General features: G+C 40.1%; 1 protein-coding gene across 1 annotated transcript; it reads right to left on the reverse strand.

The window, feature by feature from the left end:
• Window positions 1–19,589: 19,589 nt before the first annotated feature.
• LOC149813907 (deSI-like protein At4g17486) lies at window positions 19,590–25,073 on the reverse strand. The gene is made up of 5 exons (XM_089990739.1): window positions 24,912–25,073; window positions 24,010–24,232; window positions 21,177–21,464; window positions 21,025–21,105; window positions 19,590–20,004 (listed from the first exon to the last, which is right to left on the reverse strand). The coding sequence occupies exons 2-5, from the start codon at window positions 24,143–24,145 to the stop codon at window positions 19,862–19,864; spliced, it is 648 nt and encodes a 215-aa protein (XP_089846865.1). The 5' UTR covers window positions 24,146–24,232; window positions 24,912–25,073; the 3' UTR covers window positions 19,590–19,861.
• Between the last annotated feature and the right edge of the window lie 764 nt (window positions 25,074–25,837).

Here is a 25,837-nt window from a genome sequence, read left to right on the forward strand (position 1 = left end):
GGTCCAATAATACGGGAGGGTTGTGTATGTTCGCCCCCGATGATTCACTGAATCCCACGTCCGTGTTCGGGGGATCGAATGAGCGCCACGTATTCATGCACATGGGGCTCGTATTCCCGTGTATGTTGACATAACTTTGCATCGGACTCTAGTGCTGTTGCAAAGACTTAATCACCCTTACTTGCTTTTCTTGCCCTGAAATGACGGTTCGAGGAAATGACAAAAATATCCTCCATTCAAAAGTTGTGAAACGACGGGTGGGGAAAAGGACAAAAAAGTCCTCCATCCAGAAAGTTTGATGTTAACCATTTAAAGTGGAGACGTTCGCCTGCGCCATCTGCTGTAACAGTTGCTCCCATTATCAACGCAAACTTTGCCTTCGTCTCCAGTCGAGCTTTCCGCCTTGTTTTTTATCCTGTTGTACAACACACTGTCGCCTTCTCGTTCCTGCCTTGTGTTACAAAATATTCCAGTGTCTTCTCTTCATTTCTGCTGTCGTTAGGCATCATGGAAGAAAGCAATGATTCACAAACATTCCAACCAGTGCCATTAAGGCACCGTGAGTAGCTTTTCATCTCATCATGTTATCGATGAAGAAGGCATCTCGTCTTGTGTGCCATTAAGGCATTGTTTGGTTATTGCAGGTAGATCTTGTTATTACGAAGGTTGGAAACTTATCGATATTTGTAAGACGCTGGGACCTGTTGACAAGAACGCTTGTTTGCAGATGCTAGGAAGGGCCTCTACCCCATCAGGTATCCTACAGTCACTCATCATATGCATTGTATCTCAAACCGCTGTATTAGTAACAGACTCTCGTTTTTGTGAGATACATTTTTGTTAGTTAATATCGATTTGTTTGCTATTATGTTCAAGTTCTTCCTTATCGATTTGTAATTTATTGTGCGATATATTTATCGACCTTTTAGATAGTATGTTTTTGTATCGTCGAGTTGTAAGTTATAAATACTGAACTGCCGTATCGATTTTCAATATCTGACAAATCGCTATACATATCGTTTTGTAAGATATTATATGTTTTATAATATGTATTTATAAGATATTTGTACACAGACTTTGAAAACGTTTGGGTGCAGAAACACATCTTGACACGCATGGCGGGGCGATTTTCGCATGCATATCGTTGCTCTCTCAGCGACTTCTATTGAACTCGCTTTAGAGCCTCGTGGATATTATGAGAGTGTTATCGTCAACACACATGTACGACATGTTTATTTTATTGGCATGGTAAGCGACACGTCGATGCTCAGCATAAGCAAACATCAAACCGCACTTGCTTTGATACTTTCATTCATTAAATCGTTGCTTTGACTTGCGTAACCCTAGTGGTATCCGTTCTTATATGCATCCTGATTAAATCGTAGTAAACCTATGCCGCTTGCTAACGGAAATTGATATATTGCTTACAAAACATTCCACTGACTTCTTTTATTTGTCGTTGTTGTTAGGCATTAAGGAAGAAAGCAATGATGCACAAACATTCCAACCAGTTCCATCAAGGCGGCGTGAGTAACTTCCCAGCATCATGCTATCGATGAAGAAGGCATGTTGTCTTGTGTGTCATTAAGGCTTTGTTTGGTTATTGCAGGTAGATCTTGTTCTTACGAAGGTTGGAAACTTATCGATATTTGTAAGACGCTGGGACCTGTTGACAGGAATGCTTGTTTGCAGATGCTAGGAAGGGCCTCTACCCCATCAGGTATCCTACATTCACTCATCATATGCATTGTATCTCAAACCGCTGTATTAGTAACAGACTCTCGTTTTTGTGAGATAATATCGACTTGTTTGCCATGTTGCTGCAAACACAAATTGATATATTGCTTAAAACATTATTGAGCTTATCATCAGGTTGTAATAAAGATGATGTAGCTCAATCAATAGAAAGATCAGGAGAATTGAATATCTATACTTATGACCCAACTGAAGAATTGAACATCTGCACTAACGATGCACATGAAAAGAAGGGTGCATGTATTAGACCCACTATTGACTTGAATGTTCCAGTGGAAGAAATGCAATTCAATGATGAGGTAGACTACCATGACAGCGCACATAATAAAAGTGTATGCACCGGGAATGTACACGGAAGTACACTTGACTTCAATGTTCCAGGAGAAGAAATGCAATTCAATAATGATCTTAATTTTGATGTCAGTACACTTAATAAAACCGTAGGAACTGGGAATATACATGGAATTGCACTTGACTATGTTCCTGTAGAAGGAATGCATTTTAATAACGAAGAAGATGCATATAAATTTTACAATGATTATGCCTTAAAAGTTGGCTTCAGTGTGAGAAGGTTTTCTTGGTCAAAAAATGCACAGGGTGTCTTGGTTAGAAAGACATATGTCTGTTCCAAGCAAGGTTGGAAGAAATCAATGAGAAATCCAACTAGGAGCACGCCAGAATCAAGATGTGGATGTCAGGCGAGATTGGTTTTGAGAAGACATCCGAATGAGAAATTTGTCGTGCGTACTTTAATCAGTGATCATAATCATGATTTATCTGCATCATTTATGACTCCTATGCTAAGGTCACATCGTAAAGTAACTGTAGCGCATGCTGCAATGGCTGAAATAGCCGATAGCACCGGCATTGCACCAAGGAAGACATACAATTTGTTTACCCGCATAGATGGTGGTCGCGAAAATGTGCCATTCACACCTTTGGATCTTAGAAACCACTTGAGCAGGAAGAGGGCAGATAACATGAAGAACAGAGAAATATGTTGTTTGGTTCGTTACTTACAGAATAAATCAAGCAATGAACATGGTTTCTTTAGTGCAATGCAAGTGGACTCAGATGGATATGCTGTGAATATGTTTTAGTCAGATTCAAGGTCTAGATTAGATTATGAATGCTTCAATGATGTGCTTGTGTTTGATACTACAGTAAAGATTAACACTGAACAGTGGCCATTTGCGCAGTTTGTGGGAGTGAACCATCACGCACAGAGTTGTATATTAGGCAGTGCTTTTGTGTATGACCAGACCAAGGAAACCTTTGAGTGGTTGTTCAGAGTATTTACACAGGCAATGAACGGGAAGCATCCTGAAACTGTACTTACAGATGGTGATCACGCAATTGCGACTGCAGTGCTTCATGTGTGGCCAGATGCACATCATTGCCTGTGTTTGTGGCATATCTTTCAAAATGCAGCAAAGAACATAGGACACATATTTAATCAGAATACAAGGTTTGACAAACATTTTACAAGGTGTGTACTTCATAGCGTAGACGAGGTCACCTTTAAGTCAGATTGGGACGAAATGATTAAGACATACGACATTGCTGACTGTCTGTGGTTATAAAATTTATATGCAGAAAAAGAGAAGTGGGCATTGGCATATGGAAGACAATACTTTTGTGCAGGTATGATAAGCACACAAAGAGCCGAATCTATGCATGCCACGCTGAAGAAAACCCTATATTTATGTTTAACAATGTTTCATTTCATGGAACAATATGAATTATTTGTAGACGGTCTAAGACAGAATGAGCTTGAACAAGACGTGAAATGCTTCAATACACGACCTCTAACTTTTGGCATGAAAATATTGATGCGACCTGCAGCTTTGTATACACTAACTGTATTTGAATGGATCAAGAAAGAGGTGTTGCATGTCATGAATTGCAAAATAGAAGAACTGGTGCAAAGCGAGAATATGCACAAATACCATATTTTTTGTAGACGGTCTAAGACAGAATGAGCTTGAACAAGACGTGAAATGCTTCAATACACGACCTCTAACTTTTGGCATGAAAATATTGATGCGACCTGCAGCTTTGTATACACTAACTGTATTTGAATGGATCAAGAAAGAGGTGTTGCATGTCATGAATTGCAAAATAGAAGAACTGGTGCAAAGCGAGAATATGCACAAATACCATATTTTTTGTCAGGGCGAAAAGCATCAGGAAAGGCAAGAAGCACATGTCACGTACAATGTCGACAACGGAAGGGTAGAATGTTCGTGCAAAATGTATGAATTCAAAGGTATCATATGCTGTCATGCATTAAAGGCACTCAATCAAGAGAAGATACAAGAAATACCTGAGTCTTACGTAATGCGAAGATGGACGAGACGCGCGAAGATTGAAATGCTCGTTATGGACAATGCGAGTAAATCTGGTGTTGACGAGAAGTGCCACATAGCCTCCCGTTACCAACAACTGTGTAGGTCATTCATGCATGTTGCTGATTTGGCATCGAGAAGCGAAGAAGGCTATGCATGTGTGAGAAAAGCTGCAACGGAGTTACTTGAAAACGTGGAGTTAATTCACATTAAGTCTGTTGCAGCGAATGAATACCAGCCGAAGATAATGGGATCGAACAACGTAGGTCAAAATCATGTCTCGCTTGACACTCCCGAGAAGTTGCGCCGAAGCGTAAACATTATCTTCAACAAGTCAGTAGTGAACGTTGTTGATTATGATGGACATATTCATGAAGCGCAGGGTATCAAAAGAAAACCTGCCTCTGATCGCAGTCGTCGGAGGGCAAAGGGTGCACTAGAATTGGTTGGCAAGAAAAGGACTAAGAAACAACCAACCTGTAATAAAAAACAACAAAGCCCTTCGAATGAACAGGTATGTAAAACATTATATTGCTTCCCATTGCGTGAAGCTTGTCAAATAGCTAACTCGTGTAATGTCCATCATGCAGCAATACCCTGCAGAAGTACCGGCAAACGTTCAAACCTACATTCCTCCCGACCAGATTTCCGGCAACGATCGCTACAGTTTTACAAGGCTTTTGGTATGTAATCGATGTTGCGAGGAGGTATGCATTTCTTGTGAAACTTAATTCAGTGTCTAATATTTTCTCTTTCATGACAGGCTATGATGCAGTCGACAGATAGGTTTGGGACACAGGAATCTCGTGTGGGCTATTAACTTAGTTGTCATGCCTCTTTGCATGACCCGATCTCCACAATGCCAGATTTTTTGAGAGTTTATAGTCGTTTGTCATTGACGACTTGTGGTTCGTGGTTGAATTTGTTCAAATCGATAGATAGCGGGTTTTTGCTTCTGCAGGAAGGCGAATGATGACATCACTGTATGGCGATTTGTGGTTATCGTTGAATAGCGATATGTGGCATCGCAGCGTAGAACGTTGTTGATTATTGTTGGACTGTCAATCTTAGCGTGATGCGAAGGATTGTTCAAGTGTGCTGCGATGTGTGGCATCGCAGCGTAGGACTGTCAATCACTGTGCTGCGATGCCACAGATCGCTATTCAACGATAACCACAAATCGCCATACACCTCCAGTCAACTTCTTCTCCAGCAAATCTTTCGTGTTCCCGACACCTCCACTTGCCTTTTGAAATCATTATTGTTATCTTGTGAAAAGTTGTATCCATATATTATAAATAAAAGGCTAATCAATGTGCATTTTCCAACGGATACCCATAAATGTTTGAGTTGTCGTACAGTATTCATTGATCATGTTGGTTGAGCAGTACATCTTTTAGGTCATAAATAGTCGCACAAGCACTGGAAGGTGTATTTGTCTTCTACTTCGTGAACCAGCAACAACCAAACCGACGGTTCCTTCATAAACCTAGAGATCCGCCCTCGAACATAGAAAATTGTAGTCGGTGAGGCAGACGAAGACAGCTACACGACCAACAATGGCGAATCATGGGTATATTATCTACACATAGTCTACATGTTCAGCAAAATCCGTCTCTTTCATGCATTTTTTGCGATTTGTTTTTGTGTACTATATAATGTAATTTAAATATCGATCGTTGCAATGTCCGCATTCATTTCAGTCGAACATCCACCGACGAAGTTGGGCGAAAACTTAGTCAATCACTCCTGGAGGACATCAACCGAATGCGCAATGAATTCGCACAATGCAACATGATCAGTAATTTTGTTAGTATGAAACTAGTAGTAGTTGTCTATAAACGTAAGCCATGTGTACGTATGATCAATACAACACCATATTTGCTGCAAACAGACTATATCCGATTTCGTAAATTATATTAAAAGCAACGCATCAAGCCAGACTGTGAGCGTCGTCAGTCCATATTTCATGGTATATCGGTTGTATTTTATGTTGCTTTTCATTATTGATTTAGTCCAATTGATTCGTATGTTAACGTTGGTGTTAGCAATGTTTCTTTCGGTTTGCAGACTATATTACGCCGTTTGCCATACTCTAGTGAATTTCAAGACGACAAACCTTATTGGGTTAACGGTAATCACTGCAGAGACCTTATGACAAGTGAAAAGGTAAGCAAACAAACCTACAGTGCAATATTACAGCGTGACAGTGGTAACAACATTTTTTCGATCTATTTGCAGATATTGATTCCTACACTCTGGCAGTCTGAAAAGCATTGGGTCTTATACGTGATGGATTTACGCGAAAAACAACTATGGTGTTACAATTCGTTGGAAGTTGACAGTGGTTTACGGCTAGACATTTCCCATCTCGTAAGATTCCATCTATATGAGTATCGTGTAGTGTACTAGGGTCATGAATTTACTTTCGGTCGCATTATTCTCAGATCGGTTTCCTCATAACCATTTTGGGAGTCGATGTCAGCGAGTGGATCTATCGCACGACATACCATGCTCCTTTACAAGATAATGGCGTTGATTGCGGCGTATTTGTAATGAAGTACATTGAAGCGATATACAATGGTGCAGAACTCTGTTTCGACGCTGTATGCCATTCCTTGGCCTCTGTTATTGGGAATTAAGGGCATGTCTATTGCTTCTAGTTTACAATCTGTTTTTGCAGGTTGATATACCCGGATTCCGCGAAGAACTCTGCAAAAAGTTGACGTTCTTTCTAATTTCGGAGGAGAAACTGACGGAGGCGAGGATCTAAAAGGCTTGTAATTGATAAAAGATATGCGCTCAACCCGCGTGATTGACAGTCGCAGGGTGAGACTGCGATGTGTGCAATGAACAAAGACTTCTAATGTTCGAAATGATAATATTCAACATCGCTATGAAATGTTGTATGCTTAAACATCGCTTTAATATCGCGTTCGTATTTTACGAATAGTACAAAGCGATACGCTTGGTGGTCTAACATCAAACTACACTGCTACGACCATGAAAACCTGTGCCAGCATTTGAAAATTGCTTGAATTTTAAACGACGGTTTCTTCAATTATGATCTTACAGACGTATGAAAAAGGTATAGACGGATACGACAACTGCGTCGAAGCCGCCTATGCACTCGATTCAAGAATAAGTCGTTTATGCAAGAATTTTTGATTATGTCGGTTCCTTATTCGCGAAGCAAAGTGGAACTGTGTGTTGTGTCATTCAAATATTAATGAAACGTCCTATCACCCTCCGTCAGTTTTCGAGTATATACGTCAGTTTCATTAAACCAAAAGCAAATCTTAAATAAAAAAGCACTCCGCATTAATGAAAACAATGTCATGCCAGAGGGCTATTCTGAATCGTAGTCAATGCGATTGGACCGAATCTTTGGGTCTCAAATAAATCCACAATTACGTCTCAAGAAATCGCCTTAGGTGTACATTACCGTCGGTTTATCAATACAGCGATTTCTGAGAACAAACCTTTCTTATTGATAAGTTCACGTAATGCAATATTTAGAAATATCTTTCACCGTACAGTATTCTTCATTGCTTAAGAACTTTACCAGCATTGGTTATGCGTATACAACAAAAAACTATTTCTGAATACAATTTACTTTTCATAGAACACCCGTCACCGGAACGAGATGAACACCCGTCACCGGAACGACAAATCCGCTGAGACCTCGCTAGGGAGAGGAAAAGGACTTGGCGGAGCTCCTGCTGGCCACCCTCAGCGCGACTGCACCGACTGGGTTGCTGTCGAGGAGGACGGCGAGAACGGTGATGGAGGGGATCGTTAGGTTGTACAGACAGAGCAATCGATAGGTTTCACTTTATACTATTCTGTCTGCCGTTCGTTTTAAACTCAATCAATTTTCCGCATATTTCGTCGCGTATTACCGGCATATGTTCCTGCAACAAAACAGGTAATGTGAAACCAATATATAACAGAAATACCCAATAACATCGGATACGAAGCTCATACAACGTGGAAACAAGGTTCTTCTCCATTGTATATTGCTTCAATATGCTTCATTACGAATATGCCACAATCGACCCCATTACTTTGTAACGGAGCATCGTCAGCACAGAGCAACATCCACTCGGCAATGTCGACACCCATTTTCCCGTTAAGGAATCCCGCCTGTGAAAAATGAATAATATATTACAGTCCGGTCCACCTCGAATAGCTACTTCACCTTTGGGCACAAGCTTACCAAATGCATAACATCGCGTTTTACGCCACTGTGGCAGTCCAATGAGTTGTAGCATCATAGTTGTTTTACCTGAAAATTCATCTCGTATAGGACCCAATGGTCTGGATGTTGCCAGAGTGTAGGAAGTAAAATCTGCGAATCGATAAAATTATTTTTCGTTCCAGAGACTTATCGTGATGGGGATGTTACGAATAAACCTTGGATAAGAGGTTTGTTCACTTACCTTTCCAAATTTCGAAATGTCTACGCACTCATCATCGTTGTTCCAACAAGGTAGTGCATCTGCGAATCCTACGCCATATGGCTTTCGCCGGACGTACATCTGTTCCACGAAATAGCAAGGTTTAACCACCAAAAAACGTGAGTACGTCATGAAAGCAAACAGAACAATAGCGGCCCAGACATACCATGAAATACGGGCTGATGATGCGTACTGTATTGCTCGTTGGGTTGCTCTGAATGTAATTGACAAAATCATACATTGTCTGGTTGCACAAATTTACGAACTTCAGAACATGCAAACCGATGACCTAGAAATTGATAGTGGACAAATACTTACAAAATTACTGATAGTGTTCCCATCTGCAAATTCATCTTGCATCTGCTCGATGTCATCTACGAACTCGTCAGGGCGTTGCCGCCCACCCGAGACTGTGGATGTTGCACTGAGTGCACCATGAGCGTGGTATTCAGGATTGGACATTGAAATTATTGTCTACAGTAAACAACACTAGTCCAAATACGATATGAAGAGGCAAATGTTCACTAAACCGCTCAGGCATTTCAAAAAATATACCTCTTAAGCGCTAGTCCTGGTACTCTGGATGTGGTTGTCTTCTTGTTCAGGGCCGTGCGTGGCCGTTTTGCTCCCATCGTCCACTCCATTGGCGCCGTGCCTGGTCGTTTAGCTCCCATCCTCCTATCCGTTTGCTCCGTGCCTGGTCGTTTTTCTCCCCTCGTCCACTCCTCTAGCGTCGTGCCTGGTCGTTTTGCTACCATCGTCCTCTCCGTTGCCGTCGTGCCCGGTCGTAGTGCTCCCATCATCTTTGGCATCGTGCTGGGTCGTATTGCTCCACTCGTCCTCTTCTTGGCCGCCATGGCTGGTCGTACTGCTCCGATTGTCCCCTTCTTCGGCGCCATGCCTGGACGGAGATATCGATGGCACCTTTGCAACGCAGATACTGAAACGCCGTCCTCACCTACAAAGGTAAAGTCCTTTAACGTGCAACCATTTTTTGAAAACAGCCCGTTAATTAATTGATTGCGTTTAAAAAAAATATAAATACGGCTTTTCGCATGCCGCCTTTTTTTGATAATCGTTGCCAAATTAAATGCTTGCGTTCGAAGTATTCAAAAATACGTCTTTCCATGCCGCTCATTAAGTTTTAAATATTCAAAAATACGTTTTCCACGTGTGATTTGACATTCGAACAATACCCACAAATCACTATGTTGCGATGCTCTCCGACTCAAAGCACGAAGTATCCAGCGATGGCAACAAATCCTTTCCTTATCTATTGATTATTTAACACAAATACCTTTTCACGATTATCGTATATGGATACAAACCTTTGTGCCGTCAGAACTCGTTAAATTATTGTTCATAGCTTAGATCGCCAATACTTTGTGCGATATTCTTTCGAGGCGAAGACAAATACAGCGATTGCTAAACAGAAATGCTATATCTTAGCGATGCCAAAAAGGTTAGGCAATGCCACGATTTCTGAAGAAACATCTATTTTCGTTTAAAGTTTATTTATTACCGAGACCCAAAGTCGGAAAGATGTAATAATAAAGAATTAAACAGTAAAAGAATTTCACGTTACCGCAACTCATTATACAATTACAACAAATGTATAGCGTGATAAAAATGAAAATCTAGGATTTATTCCGAGTCACTGGACGAATCTGATGAAATTTCATAGACTTGTCTCTAACTTTTTATTGGTGGACTGTCTATCCTGGGTGGCCTCTTCATTGCAAAACCTTGCCTAAGAAGACTGGTCATCATGTCCACCACTGCATTCAATTGACTGCCCATAGTGCTTACTTCTGTCCTTAATTTCTTATTCTCCCTCTCAATAAGTTCGAACCTTGCGGCAGAGACAGTCTTCTCTTTTGGAGCAAGTGTTCGGTCTTCCTCGTGATTTGTTACTAAGGGACTAGTCGTATTAACCAGAGCGAGACGACGTTTTGGTTGTAGAGGCTGGGCTACAACATGAGAAGGGACAGTTGGGAGGCATGGGTTGACAATTTTCTCAATCTTCCGATTTTGCCGCATTGGTTCCCAATAGCTTTCGAAATAGAAGAGATCAAATTGTCGTCCTTCATGATCATACGATACGGCAGGAAAACCACCTGAGTTCCAATTTAATAATTTGTCCCTGTAGCGATTGCTCCAATTCACGTGCCTGCCCCCACCAATATTTATCTTCCTTCTCACCTCCAAAGGCTTATTTGGGATAGACTGCCCCAAGCCAGATTGTAGGAGAACTCGACTACCTTGCTGCAACTCGGCTTCAAAATTGCAGAATAGCCACAAATCGCAGTCAGACAATCTGGCAGCCTCCGCAACAACGTCTTCATCATCGCCCCCATCTCCATAAGGTCTCCACAAAACCTGTACATTGGTAATTCTTTTTAATAACGAATGACAAATATATTAAAATTTATTTACGCATGATATGGCAACAACGATATCACTACGGAAGACAATCCTGCAACGATGTATACTTAAGAATGTTGAACATTAGAACGATTTATAATACTCAATGGTAAATGCTGACGCGATTGTAAATAATTTTAGAACGTTTACCTCGTTTAATTGCAGCCCATCTAAAATGGACTTAGCATTATAAACTGCGACGTTTATTCTGGCCCAGCGACCGATCTTTGGAAAACCACAAATCGGAGGGCCACACCGTGGACGCAATGGGATAATATATTCCAACGCCCAGGCCTAAAAAAAAAAATATTATTAGCAACGCCACAGACTGCAATGAGATTTGTCTACAAATACTAAGTATGTAATCAACAAATACCTGAACAAATGGCCAAAATCCGCCAATTGTTTTCGTACCATTACTCGCACGGTGGAGTTGACTGTACAGGTGTGCGAGCATAGCGGCACCCCAGGCATAGTTGTCGACTTCGTCTAAGTCTGCCAGGTACTGCAGCCACATGGAACTTATTCTCGAACCAGAACAATCGGAAAATAATGTAAGAGCAAAAAAATATAGAAGGAAGCCGCGCAACTCTTGGTCAGCTGTTTCAGATGCACAAGTAGCGGAGTGACCTTCCTATTTATTATGAAAAAATGAGACCTTCATTGATGTGGAATTGCTTTCACCAGAAATACATTGACTCCATTCGTCCATCGACATCCCTAGAAGGGCAGTGCAGTTTTCCCTTGCGTTATAGTTTGAATGCCGTAATAGGACAACACTGCCATCGCACTTAAGGCCAGTGATCCTCGCCACATCTTCTAGAGTCATGGTGATCTCAAAAGAATCAAACTGGAATGTGTTAGTCTTATTATTCCACTTATTTACCAGGTGAGCCATGATATTCCAGCAAGTTTCAAAATATTGCTGGTCCAAAAGGCCACCGAAGTGCATATTTCATAGTCGGTCCTTCTGATATGCACTCAGTTGACCATACCAAGACAGAACTACAGGCCATTGACAGCGACCTCCGAGCTTTTCACCTGGTGCTCTACTTCTCTTGTGACCTCCCTGTAACACAAAATAACATATTATTCCTATAAATTATAAATTACTTCTATTTGTACTTATAAATACTATTCTACTAACCGCTATAAATAATATCAATTACAGACATACTATCGCAGTAATCGCTATAAATATCAATACCTAACACAGTAATCGCTATACCAAAATCGCTAAACATATTATTAAATCTTCGCAGATAGGACGGATATATTTACCTTGGTCGCTATTTTCTGCTGTTCTCCCTCCAACCTGGGACTTTCTGGTGGGTCCACTGCCTCCAACTGCCTTTCAATCTTCATCTCTACCGGCTCCACCGTCGCATGCCTTTCTCTCGCCTTCCTTTCTCTCGCCTTCCTTTTCTCATCCTCCTTCTGCTTCCTTTCTCTCTCCCTATTCTCCTCCTCCTCCTTCTGCTTCCTTTCTCTCTCCTTTTCCGCCTGCTCCTTCTGATTCCTTTCTCTCTCGCGTTTCTCCTCCTCCTTCTCCTTCCTTTCTCTCTCTCTTTTCTCCTCCTCCTCCTCCTTCCTTTCTCTCTCCCTTTTCTCCTCCTCCTCCTTCTCCTTCCTTTCTCTCTCCCTTTTCTCCTCCTCCTCCTTCTGCTTCCTTTCTCTCTGCCTTTTCTCCTCCTCCTTCTCCTTTCTTTCTCTCTCTCTTTTCTCCTCCTGCATCCTTTCTCTCTCCTTTTTCGCATCCTCCTCCTTCTCCTTCCTTTCTCTCTCCTTTATCTTCTGCTCCTTCTGCTTCCTTTGTCTCTTCCTTTTCGCCTCTTCCTCCTGCTTCTTCCTTTCCCTTTCCTTTTCTTCCTCCTCCTTCTCCTTCAGCCGCCTTTCTTTCTCTTCGATTTCTTGTTTCCTTCTTTGCCACAGTTCTTCCACCTGCTTCTTCCTTTCCCTTTCCTTTTCTTCCTCCTTCTCCTTCCGCCGCCTTTCTTTCTCTTGCAGTTGTTGTTTCCTTCTTTCCTGCAATTCTTCCTCCTGCTTCTTCCTTTCTCTTTCCTTCTCTACCTCCGCCTCCTTCTCCTTCCGTTGCCTTTCCTTCTTTTCCTCATTCTCCTTCTGCTGCCTTTGCATTTCCTTAGCTTCCTCGAACTCCAACTCCCTCCTTCGCCTTTCCTTTTCTTCCTCAAACTGAGGAATATTAGGTTCCTTCTCTTCCTCCTCCTTATTCATTTGCCTTCGCCTCTCCTCTGCCTCCTTCAGTAGCCTTGCCTTGTGTCGCATTGCTCTACTCTCCAAGTTTCTCCTATGAGCCTCCGCCAGCATTTTGCTAACATCCCTTTCCCACTCCTCCGCCTTCTTCTTCCTCTTTTTTATCTGCTGTGCGTTAATCCTCCGCCTTCTATTTATATTCTCATTAATATTTCTGGCCTTTGCCTTCTCTTCGTCATCCTTGTTCTGCATCTTTCATTCTTCAGAGTTCTTCCTTTGGTCCGCAGCCTCGATATCTGATGGATAATCCTCCGCATAATACGATTCCAAGGCTTTTTCCCTGTCTTCATCGTTCTCAATCTTAAGTATATTTTGGTATCTTTCAAAAACTTTAGATAGATGGGACTGGCGGATCACTTCTCTAATAGACAACCCATAGAACGACGAGGTATCTCTAATCTGATGAGGCGCAGACATTGCTAACCTGCACAACACAATACACGATCATCATCATTAGAAATCGTCGGAATATTTGGGTTCATAATACAAATCGTTGTATAAGAAGCAATCTTCAGATTGAAGAAAGAAAACTTACACGAAACTCACCGAAACGATGGGAATTTGGATATTCCAACTGTAGAGTAAGCAACAGTAACAACTAATACGCAACAGAAGGTGGCAACGATGCTGCGACTGCGCGTAAGACGGAAACAGATGCTCTGGTAAAAAGGAAAGGATGCTCCAGCAACTCGAGATGAAAGCAAAGAATCTCCGGTAGAGTGCTTAGAGCGAGAAAGGATTTTTTTGAACTATTTGTATCATACAACATAACGCTTGCTACATACGCAAACTCTGCGGAACATTTTCCCGCGATATTGATGGAGGGCAGTTTTGTCATTTTCACGAATCGACGATTCAGTTTTCTAGAAGGAGGGCATTTATGTCCGTCCGAGGAAGAGGAAGCGAATGGCGGTAAAGGTGACTTAAGTCTTTGCTGCGGCACCAAATTACGATGCAATATGATGGCGACCCACATGGGGATACATGTCGGTCTGCATCTTATACGTGGCGCGGTTTGGAACCCCCGAATATGAGATCTCAGTACCGGCTCTGTAAATTCTTACGATGCAATATGATGGCGACCCATTTGTAGTGTCTTCCGCAAATCGCTACAGCGATTTGTAGTGTTATTCAGTAAGCAAATCGCTGTAAATCGCTACCCGAATTAGGACCAACTTGTCAGGGCCATATCTCCCTAACCGGAGGTCATATTTCAAATCCGTAAAAAGTGGTGTCTTCGTTATTGAGTCTAGTTTATTTCTGTAAATTTTCAGCGATTTCTATTATCATTTCATTTCCCATTTTAACTTCAACGACACATTACAACCACAATCATCAAAAGAAAGATTGCCCAAGCTAAGAGTCTTGAGAGAGTAGATGAGGGCCTCACCACCCACCGAATAACAAAAAATACAACGACTCAACTTCAAGTGCAGTAAGGACCCAGAGTCGAATAAATTTAGAGGCAGCTCATCAGTAAGGACCCACAACAGTCAATGTGCAGGTCAGTCGGTGCTTGATGGAGCAATGTAGGATCTTCTGATGGATGTGCACAGAAGCAGAAATAGAAGGGAGAGAGAGCGAGAGAGGGTTGATGAGCCCCCGGACCCCCCTCCTGTAAGGGCAAAAGGCCATGAACATGCTGGGAGGAGCCCTCAGACCGCCCTTCTGTAAGGGTAAAAGCTCTGAATCAGACTCCATAACTCTTCAAGTTGAATGATGCTACCCACACTGGGAGGAGCTCTCAGACCCCCCTTTCTGTAAGGGTAAAAACTCTAAATCAGACTCCACAACTCTTCAAGTTGAGTGATGCTACCCACGCTGAGAGGAGCCCCCAGACCCTCCTCCTGTAAGGGTAAAAACTTTGAATCGGGCTCCACAACAGTCAATGTGCAGGTCAGTCGGTGCTTGATGGAGCAATGTATGATCTTCTAATGGATGTGCACAGAAGCAGAAATAGAAGGGAGAGAGAGAGAGTAAGAGGGTTGATGTTCATGGCCTCCTCCAGGGGAGATTTCTTTCTCGGATAATCCTGCAGTGCAGAGACTAGGTCTTAAATAATTATTTTCGGGGCACTTAAGTCTTTACAATCACTCCTTTGCACCAATGGAGGAGAGTGTACTTAAGTCTTTGCAATCGCATCAAACTCCAACGCTAATTAATGCTGACAAACATGGGGATACGAGACACACATGCTTACTTACGTGGTGCTCTTTGGGACCCCGATCATGAGATGTAGCTAACTGCCCTGTTCGGGGGGGGGCCATATAACCTGCTTTGCAATAATACCCTTTGCATTCCCGAATCTTGATTCGAACCTACTTGGCCGGGTTGTCTTGGGATTTGGACTCAGATTTTGATTTATTCTGTATATATTGACAGTGGATTAGGATTGAGCATGATCCAGTTCTATCCAATCTGTTTGCGCCAGTCCTTTTCAAGTTTTGTTGGTGGACCACAGTACACCTCACAAAGTTATATGGGGGTAGGGGCTGCAAATGGAAATGGGTCAGGTATCTGACCCATCATTATGCACCCAAGCCCACCCGAATAATAAGCACTCGTACCCGAAATTTGTTTGGGTAGAGAAAATAAAATCGTGAACCCGACCCACATAATTTAAAGGGTATTTAGAATACAAAAAAATAACAGTACTACCCTTCTAAATGGCTCATTTTAAAAAATGCCTACAAATTTATAGAAATCTTCCCCATGTCCAAAATTGCTTATTCTTGTTTTTTTTAAGATAATTTTACCCATTACACAAGCCAACATGTTGATGTTTGCACCATTAACCGTCTAAAGTTCATAACATCTCAATAACAAAAAAGATACCCATAAAATTTTTGTGGACATGATAAAATTTGTATGGCTAATTTGAATCCAACACAGTACATTCACATATGTAATGGGTTGATCTTTTGAGATTTGCAAACCTAATATGAACCTTTTAGAATTTAAAAGTATGCGCTTGGTAGGTTCACTCCATACATTTATAAATGTCTTGACTATGCGAACCTTCTTTAACTAACAATAGCATAAAGTTTATGGTGTAACCTTTAATGCAACTTTAATCTATTTAACATGCGAATATCTCAATGTTATTTTGTGAATGTCTTTACTTTCAAAAGTTTTCTTGTTCAATTTCAGCATATTTGCACTATACATTTGTAGACATACTCGTGGCGTTCGAATAGACGACTTGCAAACCTGTTTTGCAAACCTTTTGGCCTGAGTTGCAGGTTCGCATATTCAGCATGGCAACACCCAACCTCCATGACATTTCACGTTTAAAAATATGTTATAATGACACGTTTAAATGAGTGTGTCGCAGATGACACGGTGGGATATGATGTCTGACGTGTTTTGGTGCGGACTTATTCTTGACACGATACAAAACATGTCGGTCTCCATTAAATTGTTTTTTTCTTTTGAGAGTTTTTTTTTTCTTGAGAGGAGTCTCCATTAAAATGTTTGAAGTTAAGTTTGTCTCAGCTCGTTTTAATTCAAAAATGAACTTTGTAAAACCTTTTGAGAGGGGAGGGGCTTCGGTTCCAACGTGTCTTCGGCTATGTCACCCAGTCACGCCATTTTGGTGGTGTCCCTAGTGACACGAGCAGATACACTGAAACGTCTAAACTATATTTTAATATTTTAAAAATATTATAAAGTTTTATTTTAATAAAAATATATTTTTAGCATTAAAATATCAAAAAATAGTTTTTACTGATTAAAAAATCAAAACATTTTGTGTCATGTCTATTTTCAAAAAAAAAAAAAATTGACCTTTTGCGTCACATGTCCTCGTGTCTTTGTGACATAGGTCTTTTGAGAGAGAGAGAGAGAGAGAGAGAGAGAGAGAGAGAGAGAGAGAGAGAGATGACGTAGTGATGGCTGTTAAACATGTCATGACATGATATGACTGTCACTTTTTGTACTTTCTCATCAATTACATCACTTGAAGAGAGAAAAACACATGTTATAAAAATGCTCGCATACGTGGCACTCTCACTATGAAATATTCATATCATTTTTTATTTCAAATTGATGGGAAAAATGCTTTTATTGGAGTTGTATAAATAAAAGGCTTTTTATAAGTGTGTAATATAAATTAAAAAAAAGTTCTCTAAGTGAAAAAATAAATATTTTGCATTAATGCAAGCTATATATACACAGTGTCATAGTGTCATATTTTTCAAAATTTTACCGAATCAATATCACGTTTACGAGTCACGTAAGCATACATACTCGTATCTTTGTGACATAAGTTGAAAGTGAATGAAAAAAGAAAGAAAATAAGAGGAAACCTGCAATTTTCTACAAGTTGAGAATAAGTAAAAATATTTAATGAGAATGGTTAAAACGATGTTAGTTACTTTAGGTATGCATATGAATAACTAAACATAAACTTAAGCATGCATTTGAATTGCAAGTTTTTTTTAAGTATGCATTTAAATTATAAAAACAAACTGTGAATGTTTTTGTAAATAACCCAAATAAAAAACTGGTCAGCACTAATATTATATACCTCACGTCTTTTAAGAAACGAGTTTTTATAGGGAGAATATCTGAAAAGTTTAGGTTTATATAAATATTTAAGATATATAAATATAAATAATATAAAAAATTTAAAACTAAGCAAAACTGTTTTTATCATATTAACATCAGGTTAGGAACACTATTTTAGAACTGATGATATATTGACATATTGTGTTTTTCTCAGTATCATATCGCCCTTTAAAAATATTGTTGTTTTTAATCACTGATTTATGATTTTTTGATAGATTCTGGATGCTACAGATCACAAGTTTTGAATTTCAGACTAGTTTCAGCTCCACAGAAGTCTTAAGATTTTTTTTTCTCTTTTTAGGATTTTGTTTGTTCATCTCAAGTGTCCGTTTGATCACCCAATTTCGTGAGAAAAGGTCATTTTCGTATGAAAATAGCTCCCTTTCACACGGTGAAACAAAAATGCTAATTTGGTGAGAAAAGGGTGGTGGTGGATCAAGGAGAAACAATCACATGATTCATGTAAAAGTGGGATCATCCCCCTCCCATTTTCTTGTCTGCTGGGTCCTCTCTCTTAATGAATGCAAAAGGTACTTTCTGCATCCTGACCTGCCAATTTTTTTTCACTTTTTCTCTCGACACAAAAAAGTAAACTCATCATAGTTACCAAAACATATAAAGCAATATGAAAACTGACAAAGCAAATAAAAAATGACATGAACACCAGTATAAAATCATATAAAACTTGTTATAAAATTATTATTTTTTAATATAAAAATCGTACAAAGTTAAGAAAAAGCGAGTAGGAAATCACATGAAGCAAGAGGAAAACATTAAGAAAGTAAGAGAATTGATTTCAAAATCAAGGAGGAAGCAAGATTCTCTTTCAAGGAAATCGAGTTTCTCATATTCTAGAAGCAGGTTTCTCAAAGTTTTTCCCTCCTTTCGAGGAAGCCAGAAGTTTTTCGCTTCTGAAAGAGCTTCCCCATGTAGCAAGAAGCTTCCGTTTACTATGGTTCTCATTACTAAATACATAGTTACCTGTTATTCATCTAGGGCCCACCAAGTATTGGCTTTCTCACTTAAAATGAAACAAACATAAAACAATATAGTTTCTGATGAAAACTAGTTTCACATGACTCCACTATCATGTGAAACACAATTCAAGTGAAATGATGTGAGATCTCTCTCTCTCTCTCTCTCTCACACACACACACACGCGCGCGTGGAACAAACGCCCCTAAATGTCTGTTGTGATGGATTATTCGAGTCTTCACCACTCTACTATCGTATGTCATAGACTCATACCCATAGACGCCACCGTTTGAAAACATCATGTTCACCACATTTCAATGTAGAAAACATAAAAAAATATTATTTTACCCGGTATGCACCGGTTCTGATTTATGTAATCTTCATAGGACCCGCTATGGTTTTTCCTAGAGGTCCAGTCGGACCCAGGTCTGATGAAGGTCCGTCCTAATCAAATACATTTTTTGAACACACACTTCACACGCGCGATTCTAACACTGGTAACTTTGGTTCACCACAGCTTAGCTCCTATGCCAAGCTACCACCAGCAGAAAAGCACAAATCATTTTGTCCAATAATCCCACACCTACCACTAGATCTGCATCTATATTTCGTCCACCATTTCTACCTCCTCTCCGAACCACTCAATCGCCCATTATGCTGAAAGGTATTCTGATCCCTTTGTTTTCATGGAAACCTCTGATGAGCTTCATGTGAGTGAAGATTTTAAACTCTTCAAACAGTGCAAAATCATCCACCATCAATTTAAGAAATATAAACATGCAGATTCAGAACCTGATCTACTTCTGTAAATCTACAGCAATCAGCATACAATTGCACGCAAGCACCTGTTCATTCCTCAGACTCAAAATTACCAGGACAAAGGGAATCATATATGGATACATTGAATAAAGTTCCAACCCCTGGAAGCAGATCAAGAAAGCCCTAAAATTTACAGTCTTAGCAGAGTTTAGGTCACAACAGGCACAATACAACAGCAACTAACCCATTTTGGGTTTATTGATACAATTCAAAGAAGTACCTCATCCCACAAGCACATCAAAGGAGTTCCCTGGCCACTCTCACTGGCTTATCTCCGACAAATATCACATCAACATTTGGTGCTGTCAGCAAATGGTGATTTAGATCCTCATTATCACTGTCATCCACCTCAGAGGATGCAATTGAATCAGACTCTTCACCTACACATCAAAAACCGATGGAGATTGTGTGATACCAGTGATTAAAGAGAGTTTATTTATAGCTTAAACTTCCAGTAGGTACCATCTTCAGTTGACAGATTCAATTGGCAATCGTACCCAAGAATAATCATGCTACAGATATACAAAAAAGTACTCTGAGAAGTTAACGACTGCAGCCAGCACCATATAACAGCATAAATTAAGAGAAAGAGATACAGATAAGTTAAAATATTATTTCTTTAACTGATCTAAGCTTGGCCAGCCAGCGCAGAACTGCCCAACCCACACAAAAAATTCTAAATATGGGCTAATTGTTAACATATAACTTTAAAGTCCAATGTTTGAGTGCTCCTTGTCCAGCAGCTAGGGTTGCACAACAAGCTGAGCTAGCTCTGCCTAGGTTCAATCATAGAGAGAGAGAGAGAGAGAGGGGTTGGGATCAGATGAGAAAGTACATTTATCATGGTACCTTATTGTGCCAGATCTTTGCTATCTATAAGGTTCAAATCGTTCAATCACAAAAGATGAGAACTAACTTTTGGGAAATGCATAGAGTGGCCCATTTAAAAATCTTTTGCGAGAGTTTTAATCCAGGAATAACAAATTAAGTGGCTTTCAGATCACAATTACACAATGCAATATAAGCCATTTCTTTTACTCCCTTAAAAATGAAGCTTATAATTCAAATTGGCTATTGATTAAGCTTATTGAAACAGTAAATATACCATTACTGCACACACATCTCAAAAATTGGATCTAGTTTTTTTGGTGACTAGAGCTATGAAAACCAAAAAATGTACACCATGGAAAGATGTTACCATTCGGTAACATGATAAAAAATAGTAATAGTTAGTAGTAGGAATAATGATAAAAATATTAATAACAGCAACAATAATAATAACAGCAGCAATAATAATAATAGTAGCAATAAACTGCACTACTTGTCAATAAGCAAAAAATTAGTTCTTTAATGATTCCATGAACTACTTCCACTTGAGTATGAAAATCATCCCAACTCACCTGAATATTCCTGATTGTCTGGTAGATGCCTGACAGCAGTAACCTGAATACTTTCGGGTAGCAGACAATTGCACAAAGAACCTAAATAACAGGGGATTGATAAGTTTTAATGAACCGCAAGATTAAGAAGAAATAGAGACAGAGACAATCACCTAATCTGGCAAGACGATTCACCCATCCAGGAATTGGTTTTCCAGTCAACTGCAAGCAAACATCATCAGTGAAATGGTTGCAGTTTTTCACAATCAGATGATATGTGTCCCCACGGTATTTTCCTGACAGGTGCTCGATAAACAATCTAAATTCTGAGCAGGACATCTCAGTGGTGCCCAACCATATAGAGCGTCTATAAATAAAACCAGGACAACTCTTGGGTTCCACCTCGAACACTCCACTAGTTGGGTAGTCGTGGGCTCCGTAGCCATACTCCAGGCCATGTGCTGCTTGCAGACAACATATACAAACATTAAGCTTCAACCATGCATGAACAAGGCACTTCTGGCATTGAGAAGCCAAAAGCATATGACATATATGTAAACAGACATAGTGAACATGAAAAGATGAATGCATTGCCCACCCAAAAGAATCTAATATGCACATTTTCTCCTTTCTGATATAAAACTTGCAAGGCATAACAAAACAAAATAAACCTGAATACTGAACTTGTAAATGTTATCATTAAAAGCAATGGAAGGACTTTTAAGGAAATAAAAGGCCATCATTATCATATCTAGTAAGAACCAACAAGATACTAGATCATGAGTACATACTGTTATCAAGAGTTCTCTTGGATTCTATCTTTTATATATGTCATCCCTTATCAACAAAATTACTTTGTTGTTTTTTTCGTCCATATCAATGTTATTTCATTTTACTCAGCCACGCCATATTCCAGTCCATCTCCATTCAAAAGTAAAGATACAAATCAAACATTTACATCATATAGAAAGCCTAAATGAGAATAGGACAAAAGACCCTTGCATGGAAAGTAATGTCATGATATACTCACATACAAGGGATAAAAGATATAAGGGTGTGAAGAAAATAGTATATCGAGCAGCTTATATACATTTATTCGCTCTATAATCACCGATATCAGCATTCATTATCTTTTTTTCTTCCCTTAAGAACATTATACACCAATATTCACTGTCTCTCTATCACCAGTTATCTATTTCTTTCTCCACTTCTTTATCTTGCTTGGGCATCTCTAGAGGATGCTTTTTCCCTTCTAAATGTCACAGTACAGTAACATGCAGTTCGTTAAGGGCACGTTTGGAAGCAAGAAAAATTCTCATAGGAAAAGAAAAGTTTGCCTATGAGAAGTTTTGATATGACAACTTTTTCAAATGAATTTTTTTAGCTTGTTTGTGTAGCATGAGAATAACAGAGTGAAAAAATATGAGAAAAATTCAATGGATGGGGTTTCCGCCGGAGATGTCCTTCTTGGGTCCGTTCTCCGAGCAACCGATCCTTCCCGCTCATGGAAATCACCCAGCAACACCTTCTCCTTGGGCTTCACCAAATCCCACCACAATCCTTCCCTCTACGTCCTCGGTATAACCCATTCCCCCTTTGCCACCCTCGTGTGGACCGCCGACGGTGGCAGTTCCCCGGCTGTCATCGACACGGACATTTCACTCGACTTCTCCACCGACGGCAACCTCCGCCTCCTGAGCAGCTCCAGTGCCTTCGTTTGGGATTCCGGCACTGGCAACAGAGGCATCTCCGTCGCTGCTCTCAACCATTCCGGTAACTTCGCTCTGAAGACCAACAAGAACTCCACCGTGTGGTTCATCACCATAACTTCTCCAGAAAACAGACCCTCTGCTCTGGCCTCTACACCTTCTTCCTCGCCAGGAAACTATCCCTCTATAGGAATGAAACCAATGAGTACTGGACTACCACCATCGACTCTGGTCTTGTCTCACCAGTTCTAGCGCTCGATAGCGACGGGAATCTGAAGGTGTTCAACTGTACCTCTGCACCTCCAATGAGATCGATCTACAACAACGACTATGACACTTATGGCATCTCCTTTCGGTTCCTGAGGTTGGATTCCGATGGCAATTTGCGAGCTTATAGCATTGCCGGCAACAGTGGAGCACCACTGAGCATCCAATAACCCAACGAAGGCGAGGCACATGCTAGACAGTTTATCATTGCAGTCGATCTTTTCGATACACGGGTTCATCTTGGGCATAGGCCCTAATGCAAATTTTTCTTTTGATACGAAAATTCCTCCGCCCCCCAATGTGGAGGATTTTTTCCTATAACAAACGTACTTTTTAGAAAAAGTTTTTTTTTTTTTTTTGAAATTCTCTCTCATTTGAAATGGTTGGAAAATATGTATTTTTTTTCCTACTTTCACTTTTCCTACTATTTTCTCACTTCCAAACGTGCCCTAAAAAAACAAAATTCATTAGAAACAAAGATTAATGGTGGAAACTCTACAGACTACCCACGCTGTTTAGAATTTAGATTCCAAACTTCATTAGAAGCAAGGAAGATAAGGACGCATTTAGATTTCCAAACTTTGGAACCAACATAGACCTACATGGTTAGAGAATGTTACTGGTTCGAGAAATGCTGTCTCAGTATTTAAGCAATAACAAAAATCTCTTATCCATACCGTTCCAAACACTAAAATAACATCATAAGGACGCATTTAGATTTCCAAAGTTTGGAACCAACATAGACCTACATGGTTAGAGAGAGTATTACTGGTTTGAGAAATGCTGTCTCTGTATTTTAAGCAATAACAAAACTCTCTTATCCATATCATTCCAAACACTAAAACAACATCACCATTTTAGCAGTTTAGATAGCTTTGGATAAAAAATGCACCAATTATAATTAGCTCAAGCCAACAAAATCCACAATGCAGGAACAACAACATGCTTAGACCATTCATGGTAAGAGAATTTTATGCCCCAATAGACCAATTGAACAAAACCAAACATGACAAAGTGCAAGCTACCGTACCTTCGATTCCCGAATGAAAAACGCCTAGGCCAAACCAATATAAGTAGTTGTTTACGGGTGTGAGATCATAGATGTTAAGATACACATGCGTGTGACTTCCATTGCTTGCGCCAGAAGACCTGGAGCTCGACCGCATTGTACCACCCACCCGCCCACGAGATCTCCCCAGGAAGACAGCCCCTAGAATACGTAATTCAACATCTTGAGAATCCAAAACACAACCCTGAAAATAAAAATTAAAGAAAGAGTTCGCCATTACAAAGAATTCAGCAACAATCCTTCAAAGAATACATCAACACCCAAAATTCAAACTAGCGAATTAAAATTTGATAAAAAAATGAACCATGGACGGGATCGAACAAAAAAAAACTAGAGAAATTCAGGAATCCTAATTCCCAGATATTCTTAAGACCGAATTTTAGCTCTCAGAAAAGGGAAAGGAGACGAGGAATAAGTACAGGAAATTTATGCCTAAGACCAGAAATAAAAAACACCAAAAAAATGCGAACGCTTACAAGCCAAACAACGCGTCACCTTCAAACTTTTCAGAACAAACTCGTCCAAGAAAACAAGAAAAAGCAAAATCGTCCAAGAAAACAAGAAAAAGCAAAATCGTTTCGATCTCCAAAAATTAAACCAAATAACCGCCAAATTGAAACCCAAATTCTACGAAATAAAACCCTAAACTCACCAAAATCCCATTGATTTCCCAAATAACGTTTTAAATCCGTCACAGTTACCAGAAACCCTAGATTTATTATTTTTTAACACAAAAATAAAAAAAATCCATGGAAAATCCAAGAAATTGAATCTCAATAACATAAAATAAAAAGAAATGAAACAACAAATGGAAGAACAAAATACAATGGAAAAAAAATACGAGACGGACGTCGAGATCTTACTCGGACAAAACTTCGAGCTCCGGGGGAGGAGGAGAAGGATGAAAATTCCAGATCTTATTAACTGGGAAAATCCGGAAATTTATTACAGAGAAAGAGCGGGCACGGAGGATTCACAGGAATCTGGAGATCGCTCCTCTCTCTCCTCGAGAACGAGAGAGAGAGGGGGGGAAGAAGGGAGGGAGAGTGGTATCTCAGAGACGAGGGCACTTTAGGAATTTCCGAAATTCTTCCCTGGAACTATTAAGGCGTGAACGTGATAGAAAACACCCTTGGTTTGGTCCATAGTTACGTAAGTGCCATTCGACGGATATAGCCTCTATGCGGAGTTTGGTGCTGTAAGCGGGTTGGATCCGTTTTCTCCAGATCTGCTATAAATCCGGAATCTGGATCCGATCTGATCTTATGTAGTGGGGTTGGACCGTGGTCGGATTCTAAACTGGAAACTGGAAAGTTCAAGGCCCCGTTTGAATGCCTCGGATCTCAGAACCAAGGGTCAGATTTGGTGCCGGGTGCAAACAGAATCTTTTTTTATGAAAGCAAAATAAGAAAAGCCTCAGATAAAGGGTGGACACTGGGCCAAGCCGGACCCAATAGGGCCAACCAGACACGGCTGACATAAGCTTGTCCCTATTATTACCGAGTTCGGGTCAGGCTCAATCTACCCAATTCTTGTCAGACTGGGGCCCATATCAATAGTCAAAATGGTATTTTGAGAATTTCTCTAATTTTGAGAATGTTGCATTTTTATCATGATATTAGCATCAAAAAGACATTTTTGTGATATTTTATAGATTTCTATGATCCATATGTTTTACATATTTATAATGCCAAGTTTTGTCTTGAGAAAAAAAAAACATATTCTTCGTTATCACGAAAATTTTTCCTAAGCCCGAAATGAGTGACATTTTGGTTACTTGGATGGCAGT

The sequence above is a fragment of the Nuphar pumila genome, chromosome 16, assembly GCF_984573655.1.
Source record: "Nuphar pumila chromosome 16, dmNupPumi1.hap1.1, whole genome shotgun sequence".
Classification (NCBI taxonomy): domain Eukaryota; kingdom Viridiplantae; phylum Streptophyta; class Magnoliopsida; order Nymphaeales; family Nymphaeaceae; genus Nuphar; species Nuphar pumila.